Source organism: Manacus candei, unplaced genomic scaffold (genome assembly GCF_025592945.1).
Source record: "Manacus candei isolate 608988 ecotype Guabito, Panama unplaced genomic scaffold, ASM2559294v1 h1tg000162l, whole genome shotgun sequence".
NCBI classification, from domain to species: Eukaryota; Metazoa; Chordata; class Aves; order Passeriformes; family Pipridae; genus Manacus; species Manacus candei.
This window is the reverse complement of record NW_026138210.1, coordinates 337,117-348,379: the sequence shown is the minus strand read 5'-3', so window position 1 is coordinate 348,379 and position 11,263 is coordinate 337,117. Positions and strand designations below refer to the sequence as shown.

General features: G+C 56.7%; 1 protein-coding gene and 1 long non-coding RNA gene across 2 annotated transcripts; one reads left to right on the top strand and one right to left on the bottom strand.

Annotated features, from left to right (window-relative positions):
• Nucleotides 1-111: 111 nt before the first annotated feature.
• On the bottom strand, nt 112-6,510 carry LOC127463485 (endothelial zinc finger protein induced by tumor necrosis factor alpha-like). The gene is made up of 3 exons (XM_051772953.1): nt 6,452-6,510; nt 5,995-6,307; nt 112-115 (listed from the first exon to the last, which is right to left on the bottom strand). The coding sequence occupies exons 1-3, from the start codon at nt 6,501-6,503 to the stop codon at nt 112-114; spliced, it is 369 nt and encodes a 122-aa protein (XP_051628913.1). The 5' UTR covers nt 6,504-6,510.
• Nucleotides 6,511-7,911: 1,401 nt separating this feature from the next.
• Nucleotides 7,912-8,758, top strand: LOC127463474 (uncharacterized). The gene is made up of 3 exons (XR_007900854.1): nt 7,912-7,977; nt 8,076-8,114; nt 8,516-8,758. It is a non-coding gene; the product is annotated as an uncharacterized LOC127463474 (long non-coding RNA).
• The last annotated feature ends 2,505 nt before the right edge of the window (nt 8,759-11,263 follow it).

Sequence of the window (11,263 nt, the reverse complement as noted above, 5' to 3'; positions counted from 1 at the left end):
GATCAGGCCTTGGCCCTTTGCAAGAACAAAACAAATCCAGATTTATTCAGCATCACAGACCCCGGGACTTTGCTTGTCCCCACCTGTCATCACTGCCTCCAGTTTTCAACTCTAACTGGAAGCAGGGGACAATTTCTCAGTGCTGGCCCTCAGTGGGACCCATTAACGCCAGGAGAAACTGTGGACTTGGATCTGACTTGGAATTCTTCAGGGGTTTCTTTAACTTGTCTTTGTCTGATGTTCAGGGACTCATCCCCAACCCCTGAGGGTCATTCAGTGCCTGGGGCTGTGTCTGTGCTGCTGAGCTGGGCCGGGCTCCTGGCTCAGTTGAACAAAGTTCCCCCAAGAAATCCAAAGAACTTGGAGGAGATTGTAAAGCAGCAGAGGATTGACTCAAGGCAGCCCTGCCCTGACTGTGCTGCCTCTCCTGTCCCCTCCCCAGCTCTCTCCTCTCTGCTGGGCAGGCAGGAACAGGCTCCCTCCAGACACTGCCCAGCCCTGGGGGGGACAGCTGAGTGCTGGGAGGGCAGCCCTGGATGGCAACAGCTCCTCAGGAAGGCAGGAAGGAAGGGCAGGAGCTGGCCAGGAGCTCTGGGCAAAGGGCAGGCTGGGCTGCACAGGGCCTGGCCTTGGAGGAAGCCTCGTGCTCCCAGGGCTCCAAGAACACAGGGATTGCCACCCCACACTCTGCTGGGAGGGCAGCAGGGCTGGGCACAGAGCAACCCAGGGGGGGCCTGGAGAGCCCTGGGGACAACATTTCCACACAGATGGTGCAGGGGCTGACTAAGACTCCTTTGTTACAGACAAGGGGCAAGTGCAACAGCCCCTGCATGTGGGCAAAGGAATTCATCTGAGTCATTTGGGTTCAGGAGAGGACATTTTTGGCCTTCTTGGTGAATCCGAAAAATCGGTCCGAGAAACTGCTCAGAGACTTTTTTATCTTTAAGCAGCAAGGTATTTGTTTATTCAACGTTGGGAGCAAGCCAGCTGGCGCTGGACAAACTTTCTCAAATGCTTCACACAAAATCAGCATTTTTATGCAATCTTCAGCTGGGATTAAATGCATATTCAAGTGATTACAACATCTATCGATGCATATTAATAACAGGCGGAGTAGAGGTGGAGCTCAGGCGGGGTTTGGGGCGGTGTTTCTCTTGGCCCTCAATCCTGAGGGTACTTCCACTCTTCCTCCATGGCTCTGGGGGCTTCAACTCATCTTCCTCAGCTTGACCTTCCTTCTCTTCCATTCTTCTTCACCCGCTCACTGAAGCTTGGAAAAAGCCCTGGCTCCCGGCCTATTCCTCCTATTCCAATGTCTCCCTGATCCTGCTGTCTCTCTAATTTATCCCCTCGAGACCTAGGACATGTTCCTGTACTATTCTCTGAAGCTTTGCTCCAGTCAGTAGAACAGAACGAGCACAGATGCTCTTGGATGTTGGTAGCTTGTTAGCAGGCCCCAATTTCTTAGTTAACTCTTTTGGGCCTGGCCTCCTGTTTCACCAGGGACACAGCCCGGGCCTGGTTGTTCCCATTCCCATTCCAGGGGTTTGCATTCCTGTTCCAGGTGTTCCCATCCCATTCTAGTTATTCCCATCCCATTCCAGGTGTCCCCATTCCCATTCCAGGAGTTCCCATTCCCATTCCAGGTGTTCCCATTCCAATTCCAGGTGTCCCCATTCCAATTCCTGCTGTCCCCAGTCTGCTCCCAATGTTCCCGTTCCCATTCCCGGTGTTCCCATTCGCATTCCAGGTGTCCCCATCCCATTCCTTATGTCCCCATTCCCATTCCTGGTTCCCAGGGAGGAACTGCCGGATGCCGGAGTAGGAGTCAGAATTTATTGCCCAAAGCAGGAGATTTTCACACCAAGATTAACTCCGTTTTTGTCACCACTGTCCCTGTTATGTCACCGCTGTCCCTGTGATGTCACCAATAGCTCAGTGATGTTACCGCTGCCCCAGTGATGTCACCGATGTCTCAGTGATGTCATCGATGTCCCCATGGTGTCACCGCTGTCATTTCCCCTGCTGGTTTACCTTAAAACCAGTACATCAGGGTTGTGACCAACGGGGGTCCCTGTGGATCATCCAACGCGGGTCCTCCCATGGCTGATGGAGTTGGAGCAGCGGCCGAAGCTCTTCCCGCAGTCGGGGCACTCGGGGCTTCTCTTACCGGTGGGTCTGTTGGTGGGAGGTCAAGGCACAGCTGTCCCTGAAGCTCTTCCCACACTCCCCACACTTGTGAGGCCTCTCCCTGATGTGGATGCGATGGTGGGTGTAGAGGGTGGAGCTGTCCCACATTCCCTACACGTGTAGGGCTGTTCCCCAGTGGGGATGTGCTGGTGGCTGAGCAGCTTGGTGCTTGTGCTGAAGCTCTTCCCACATTGCAAGCACTTGTAGGGCCATTCCCTGGTGTGGATGCAACGGTGTTTGCAAAGGCTGGAGCTGTCCCTGAAGCTCTTCCCACACTCTGCACACGTGTAGGGCCTTTCCCGCTGTGGATCATCTGGTGTCGGAGCAGGTGGGAGCTCTGATTGAAGCTCTTCCCACACTCCCCACACGTGTAGGGCCTTTCCCCACTGTGGATGCAACGGTGCGTGCGGAGGGTGGAGCTCTGCCTAAAGCTTTTCCCACACTCCTCACACATGTAGGGCCTTTCTCCCGTGTGGATCATGTGGTGGCTGAGGAGGTTGGAGCTCCGTTTGAAGCTCTTCCCACACTCCCCACACGTGTAGGGCCGTTCCCTAGTGTGGATGCGATGGTGGGTGCCCCCCTGTCCCAAAGGCCCCTGGATTCCAGGAATTCCGCAGTGTCACAAGGTTCCTTTTTTTCCATAGGGCCCTGCAGTGTCCCAGTTGTGCCTTGATTCCAGGAGTATCCAAATTCTCCCGGGGTTCCTTTGGTCTCAGGAGGTCCCGCTCGAAGGCTTCACACAAAATCAGCATTTTTCTACAATCTTCAGCTGGGATTAAATGCATATTCAAGTGATTACAACATCTATCGATGCATATTAATAACAGGCGGAGTAGAGGTGGAGCTCAGGCGGGGTTTGGGGCGGTGTTTCTCTTGGCCCTCAATCCTGAGGGTACTTCCACTCTTCCTCCGTGGCTCTGGGGGCTTCAACTCATCTCCCTCAGCTTGACCTTCCTTCTCTTCCATTGGCCTTGACCCGCTCACTGAAGCTTGGAAAAAGCCCTGGCTCCCGGCCTATTCCTCCTATTCCAATGTCTCCCTGATCCTGCTGTCTCTCTAATTTATCCCCTCGAGGCCTAGGACATGTTCCTGTACTATTCTCTGAAGCTTTGCTCCAGTCAGTAGAACAGAACGAGCACAGATGGTCTTGGATGTTGGTAGCTTGTTAGCAGGCCCCAATTTCTTAGTTAACTCTTTTGGGCCTGGCCTCCTGTTTCCCCAGGGACACAGCCCGGGCCCGGCTGTTCCCATTCCCATTCCAGGGGTTTGCATTCCTGTTCCAGGTGTTCCCATCCCGTTCTAGTTGTTCCCATCCCATTCCTATTGTCCCCATTCCAGTTCCAGGTGTTCCCATTCCCATTCAAAGTGTTCCCATTCCATGTGTTCAAATTCCCATTCCATGTGTTCCAATGCCCTTTCCAGGTGTTCCATCCCATTTTAGGTGTCCCCATTCCCATTCCTATTGTCCGTCCTCCCATTCCTGGTGTTCCCATCCCACTTCTGTTTTCCCCATTCCCAGTTCTTGGTGTTCCCATTTATATTCCAGGTGTCTCCATTCCCATTCCTATTGTCCCCATTCCCATTCCAGGTGTTCCCATCCCACCTCTGTTTTCCCTATTCCCATTCCAGGTGTCTCCATTCCCATTCGAGGTGTCCCCATTCCAATTCCTGGTGTCCCCAGTCTGCTCCCAATGTTCCCATTCCCATTCCAGGTGTCCCCATTCCAATCCCAGGTGATCCCATTCCCATTCCTGGTGTTCCCAACCTGCTCCCGATGTTGCCATTCCCATTCCCAATGTTCCCATTCCCATTCCAGGTGTCCCCATTCCCATTCCTGGTGTCCCCATTCCCAATCCTGCTGCCCCCATTCCCATTCCAGGTGTTTCCATTCCCATTCCTGGTGTCCCCATTCCCAATCCTGCTGTCCCCATTCCCATTCCATGTGTTCCTATTCCAATTCCAGGTGTTCCCATTCCAGGTGTTTCTATTCCAGTTCCAGGTGTTCCCATTCCCATTCCTGGTGTCACCATTTCCATTCCAGGTGTTCCCATTCCCATTCCAGGTGTTCCCATTCCAGGTGTCCCCATTCCAATTTCAGGTGTCCCCATTCCAATTCCAGGTGTTCCCATTCCCATTCCAGGTGTTTCCATTCCCATTCCAGGTGTTCCCATTCCAGGTGTTTCTATTCCAGTTCCAGGTGTTCCCATTCCCATTCCTGCTGCCCCCATTCCCATTCCAGGTGTTTCCATTCCCATTCCAGGTGTTTCCATTCCAGGTGTCTCCATTCCAATTCCAGTTGTTCCCATTCCTGGTGTCCCCATTTCCAATCCAGGTGTTCCCATTCCCGTTCCAGGTGTCCCCATTCCAATTTCAGGTGTCCCCATTTCAATTCCAGGTGTTCCCATTCCCATTCCAGATGTTCCTATTCCCATTCCAGGTGTTCCCATTCCAGGTGTTTCTAATCCAGTTCCAGGTATTCCCATTCCCATTCCTGCTGCCCCCATTCCCATTCGAGGTGTTCCCATTCCCATTCCTGGTGTCCCCATTCCCATTGCAGGTGTCCCCATTGCCATTCCAGGTGTTCCCATTCCAGATGTCTCCATTCCAATTCCAGGTGTTCCCATTCCAAGTGTCCCCATTTCCATTCCAGGTGTTCCCATTTCCATTCCAGGTGTCCCCATTTCCATTCCATGTGTTCCCATTCCCATTCCTGGTGTTCCCATTCCCGTTCCAGGTGTCTCCATTCCCATTCCAGGTGTTCCCATTCCCATTCCAGGTGTCCCCATTCCCATTCCAGGTGTTCCCATTCCCATTCCAGGTGTTCCCTCCCCATTCCACATGTCCCCATTCCCATTCCTGCTGCCCGCATTCCCATTCCTAGTGTCCCCAGTCTGCTCCCAATGTCCCAATTCCCATTCCAGGTGTTCCCATTTCCATTCCTGTTGTTCCCATCCCATTACTATTGTCCCCATCCCATTCCTGATGTCCCCATTCCCATTCCAGGCATTCTCATTCCCATTCCAGGTGTTCCATCCCATTTTAGGGGTCACCGCTGTCATTTCCCCTGCTGGTTTACCTTTAAACCAGCACACCAGGTCTGTGCCCAACGGGGGTCCCTGTGGATCATCCAACGCGGGTCCTCCCATGGCTGATGGAGTTGGAGCAGCGGCCGAAGCTCTTCCCGCAGTCGGGGCACTCGGGGCTTCTCTTACCGGTGGGTCCGTTGGTGGGAGGTCAAGGCAGAGCTGTCCCTGAAGCTCTTCCCACACTCCCCACACTTGTGAGGCCTCTCCCTGATGTGGATGCGAAGGTGGGTGTAGAGGGTGGAGCTGTCCCACATTCCCTACACGTGTAGGGCTGTTCCCCAGTGGGGATGTGCTGGTGGCTGAGCAGCTTGGTGCTTGTGCAGAAGCTCTTCCCACATTCCAAGCACTTGTAGGACCATTCCCTGGTGTGGATGCAACGGTGTTTGCAAAGGCTGGAGCTGTCCCTGAAGCTCTTCCCACACTCCCCACACGTGTAGGGCCGTTCCCACTGTGGATCATCTGGTGTCGGAGCAGGTTGGAGCTCTGAGTGAAGCTCTTCCCACATTCCCGACACGTGTAGGGCCTTTCCCCACTGTGGATCCTCTGGTGTCGGAGCAGGGTGGAGCTCTGATTGAAGTTCATCCCACATTCCTCACACATGTAGGGCCTTTCCCCACTGTGGATCATCTGGTGGCTGAGGAGGTGGGAGCTCTGTTTGAAGCTCTTCCTACACTCCCCACACGTGTAGGGCCGTTCCCCAGTGTGGATGTGCTGGTGCCTCAAGAGGCTGGATCTCTTGCTGAAGATCTTCCCACATTCCAAGCACCTGAAGGGTTTCTCCCTGCTGGGAGGCTGCTCAGGGACCACCAGCTCGCAGCTCCGCCTCAAGCTCCGGCCGCCTTCCCGGCACACGCTGGCTCTTTCCTCCTCACAGCCCCCTGGGCTGGCTTTGCAGCCCCTCCTGCGGGGGCATCTCCGGCCCTTTTCCTCCCCGCTGCCTTCCTGCGCCGGGGAGCCCTTCAAAACGGCCTCTCCCACCAGGCTCTGCCGGGGGGATTTGTCCTCCGCGCTCTCCGGCCTCACCTCGGGGCCTGGGGCAGGAACCAACAAGGACACGCAGGGGATTTGCCTCCGGCCCACAGGGAAGCCCAAGGACATCCCCCCAACTCCGGCCCCGGCAGGACGGCCACAAAAGGCAAAAGACCCACCCAAAGGGGCACTGACTTCCTCCTCACCTGCCTGGGGGGCCCAAGGCATCTTCCTCTTCCTCGCAGCCTCCTCCTCCATCCGCCCAAGCTTTGGGAAGCAGAAATAATGCTGGGGGGGAAAACATGGGGTGAGCACATTGCCCTTGGGGTTCCTCCTGCCCAAGTCCAGCTCAAGGACTCACCGGGCATCTTGTGTCCATAAAAACCCCCAAAACAACAACATTCAGCCCAAAAACCCCTACCAAAATTCCCCCTCTCTGCTCTCTGGGTTAGGGGGGTCCACCCTGTCTGGTCTGATGGCACTTCTGCCTGCATTGGGGGTCCCCCTTCTCCGGGCTGCCGGGGGTCCCGTGGCTCCGGGGGGTTCCCACTCTCCGGGGTCCCCTTTAGTGTTGCCAGGGGGGTCCCAGGGCTCACTTCTCCCCACTCTGCCTCCCGGGGCCGGCCGGCCCTCCTCTCTCGGCTCCCACCCTCGCAAACCTCTTGGCGCTCTCGGCTCCCACCCCGCCTCAAGGCCCCCCCTCCTCTCCACACTCCAAGGCCTTCCCCCTCTCCGGGACCCCCGCTTAAGGGGCCCGGCGCTCCCTCTCTGCTCCCCCCCCTCCAGCATTCCGGGGGTCCCCCAGCTCCGGGATCGCCCCTCTCCGCTCTCCCCACTCCGCGGCTACCGGGGTTCCCCCCCGGCTCTCACGGGGGCCCCCAAACCGCTCTCGCCCCCCCCGCCATTGCCCAGCGACCGCCAGGACCTTTTGGCTGCTCTTCTTTGTGCTCCCGCTCGGCTCCTCCCTCGGCTGGGCCGCCGCTTTTGGCGGGTTTCCTCCTCCGGGATCCGCCCCCTGCAGCCCTTCCCCCCCTGGACCAGCCCCGTTGGGCCCCCCTTGGGCCCCCCTTGCCCAATAAGTCTGATTATACAGACAAGCAATTGGTTTTCATCCACAAAACCCAAATGTATAACCCAGCACCCTGGGGCATGAACAAAGTGGTTTTCCTTGGGCCCCCCCCCCGAGTCCAAAGTAAAGAGAGAGGGGAAAAAACCTGCTGGTGGGAGAGCTGTTGCAGTCTGGTCAGAAGTGGTGATTGCAGTCCAGTTGAGGGTGGTGGTCTCAGTCTGGTTGAGAGTGGTGAGCTGCAGCCTTCCTCTGGATCCCACGAGTGGTGGAAAGGTTCTGAAACTCCAGGTTTATATATTCTCCAGTTCAGGCAGGAATGGTCAGTCGTTCCCTGAGAGTGGGGAATTCCATAAAAGGATGCTTAGTTCTTCCCTCAGAGCGGGGAATTCCATAAAAGGATATGAGGATTCTCAGAGCGGGGAATTCCATAAAAGGGTATGAGGACAGGGACACCCCCCCCACCTCGCCCCCCCCCCCCCCCCGCCCCCCGAGAACAGTTCCTGGGAAAATGGCATGGAAGGCCATAGAATACACACTTTTGGGCTACACCCATCCAGTGAGGAATCGGTCCCAGCTGTTCTAACTAGGACACTGTGTCCGTCATCGCTGCCATCATCATCATCATCGGCCTCGTGGCAGTCGCTGTCTGGAAGCTCCGATCCGGTAACTCCCGGGATGGGGGTCGGCAAGGGGCACGGATCCGCCCGGCAGCATTCCGGGGATCCTGTGCCATGGGTGCTGATCCCACTTTCTTTCTATAGGGAAGAGGGAGGGGAATGGATACGACCCCGTGCCCACCAGTGAGTCCCAGCAGCGTGTGTGGATCCAGATCCTCTGTGCAGGGATCCCAGGATGGATGCCGGGATTCCAGAGGGGAATGGGGGCCTAATGGCTGCAGTTGGATTGGAAGGGGATTGCAGCTCAGGGCAGGATTCCAGAGTGGGATCAGGTGGAATTGTGGACGGGGATCAGGGCTGGATTCTGGAGTGGGATTGGGGTGGGATGGATGGAGTGGGATTGGGGTGGGATGGATGGAGTGGGATTGGGGTGAGATGGATGGAGTGGGATTGGGGTGGGATGGACAGAGCAGGATCAGGTGGGATTCCGGAGCAGTTCCTACTCTCCCTGGGCTCCACAGCCGGCTCCATCCCCTGGGATGGGAACAGGGACATGGTGACTCCTTTCCCCACTCTCATCCCAGCAGGAATCACAGCCTGAGCGATCCCGGAGCTGGATCCGCCCCTTCCCTCTCCCTGCGGAAAGGCAGGAGCTGCTGGCAGAGCTCATCCCGCTGCTCCCACCCACCCCGGCCCCCCTGCGGCTCTTCCCCATGGATCAACTTCCTGCTTTTTCCTGTGTGAAACCCAGGACCACAATTATTCCTGAGGCTTTAATTTGGGTGTGAAAATCTCCTGCTTTGGGCAATAAATCCTGGCTCCCTCCTCTGGCATCCGGCAGTTCCTCTGTGGGAACCAGGAATGGGAATGGGGACAGGGGGACTGGGATGGGGACTCTGGGAACAGGCTGGGGCCACCAGGATTTGGATTGGGGACATTGGGACTGGGATGGGGACATTGGGGACAGGGATGGGGACAGCAGGAATGGGAATGGGAACACCAGGAGACAATGGGGAAAGGGATGGGGACACCAGGAGCAGGATCGGATGACCAAGAGAAGGTTTGGGACGCTGGAACAGGCTGGGGTCATCAGGAATGGGATGGAGACACCAGGAATAGTAATGGAGACATTGGGAGCAGGTTGGGGACAGCAGGAACTGGGAATGGGGACACACAGAAATGGGAATGCGGAAAATAGAGCTGGGATAGGAACATCAGGAATGGGAATGGGGACACCAGGAATGGGAATGGGGACACCAGGAATCGGAATGGGGACCTGGAGGACCACACTGGGGACACTGGGAGCAGCCTGGGGACAGCAGGAACTGGGATGGCAACACCAGGAAAGGGAACGGGGACATTGGCAGCAGGTTGGAGACACCAGGGACTGGGAATGGGGACATCAGGAATGGGATGGTCACACTGGGAATAGGAACACCGGGAATGGGAACACCAGGAATGGAGTGGGAACATGAGGGACCAGGATGGGGACACTGGGGACTGATGGAGAGGAGCAGAGACCCCAGACTCACCTAAACCCCTCCCAGAACTGAGGACCAAGAGAAGCTCCGCCTGAGCTCCGCCTGAGCTTTGCCCATTATTAATATGCATAGATAGATGTTGTGATCAGATGAATATGATTTATCATATTTAATCATATATGAAAATTGTATACAACCCCGATATTGTGTGAAACTCTCGACCAAGTTCTCTGTGGTGCGAACCACGCTCGCTGCCGACGTCGGCAATAAATCCCTTTGCTGCTCAAAGATCCAAAGTCTCTGAGCAGTTCTTCGGACTGGGTTTTTCAGCATCACAGAGGCAAAGGCACACACTGACGGATCCCCTCAGAGGGCAACATTCTGACCAAAGCTCCCCTCTCAGCTTCCTTTACACTGACCTCTGACTGCAGGGACCTCCTTCCCACTCTGCTGATGCTTCTCAGGTTGTGAACCACCCGGAAAAAAACCCAAATGCCAAGGGATGTGCTTAGATTCACCAAGGATACAGCCCACCAGAATTAACATCTGATTCACACTGGTAGGAAAATGCTCAACTTGCTTGTCCTCCCTCCAGTGCCAAAGGACCCCCCACCGCTTGCATCCCACCTGGAAAGAACAAGAAGACGCTCACAGAACGACCTTTGAAGAGAAGTGCCTGTCACAACTGCAAGGAGGGATGCAGAACAATCTCACGTGGGGGATATTCTCTGCTCTGCCCTGCAGACCCTTGTGCTGGGGTCAAAACTCAGCCTCTCTGCTTCCCTCTCCTGAGGGACTTGTTCTTGGACATCCATTTCCCCTCCCGGCCATTCCCAAGCCTGGACCCGGCTCTCAGCCCCTCTCTGGCTCAGAGCCCTCAACTTCTCTTGCAGAGAGCTGGGCCTGTCAACCCAGCTGCCAAAAGTACGGCCCTTTGGCTGCCTCGGAGGTTCCTGCAGTCGCCCCAGACCCTGCCCAAGGCCCTCCCATCAGGGGCTGGGCCCTGGGGGCCGGGGGAGAACCCACCCGCGGCTTGGCCCTTCTTGCCCAGCCCTGCTCTGGCCCAGCCTCCTCCCCCTGCACACTCCCCACTGCCACAGCCTGCGCTGGGGCAGCATTTCCTTCCTGGGCCCTTTCCAGCTGCCCCCATGGGGACACTTCCATTTTCTGGACCAGGCCCCAGAGGCAATCCCAGCCAGTCCTGCCCCTCGGCCCCAGCCCGGCTCACTGACTCCTGGGGGCCCCTGGAAGCCAAGAGCCAAAGGCCGACCCCCCCAGAGTGCAGCCCCACCATCTGCACTGGGGCCCCAGGGCTTCCCTTTCCCAAGCAGCCCCTGCAAAGCCTTGTCAGAGACAAAACTGGGTGATCTGAGTCCTGGATGCTTTTAGGAAAGAGCTCTGAAAATTTCTTGACTAATGGAGGGGTGTGACTTTTTTATTCTTGACCTTTGCAGTTCTCCATTTGGGGGCAGGATGTCCTCTGGGCCAATGTTTTGTTCCCTTTGCAGTGAGTGCAGGCTCAGAGGGCTGAGCCCTCTCTGGCTGGGCTTGGCCTCTCCTGCAGAGACTCAGGCCTGGCTGGGCTGCCCCAGGCAGACGCTGCAGGAAGAAGAGCTCAGGCCGCCTGGGTCTGGTGTCCCTGGGGCTCAGCCTGTGCCCCATTGCTGGGCAGGGGCTGAGCCCCACCTCTGCCTGGGGGCCTTGGCCAAAGGGCTGCCAAGGAAGAGGCCCAGGAGCCTTGGGGCCTGCCCAGCTTTCCTCCTCCCTGGGGGCTCTCAGTCCTCCCCTGACACCGTGTGGGCCCAAGGCCTTGCTGCCTTCGGGCTCACGGCCCGCCGGCACCATCCCAGC

Excerpts from the sequence above, each read along its gene's own strand:
- LOC127463485 (XM_051772953.1), bottom strand. The coding sequence starts at position 6,503 with ATGGAGGAGGAGGCTGCGAGGAAGAGGAAGATGCCTTGGGCCCCCCAG. Across the intron at positions 6,308-6,451 it reads GCCTTGGGCCCCCCAGGCAG|GCCCCGAGGTGAGGCCGGAG; the intron begins GTGAGGAGGAAG and ends TTCCTGCCCCAG.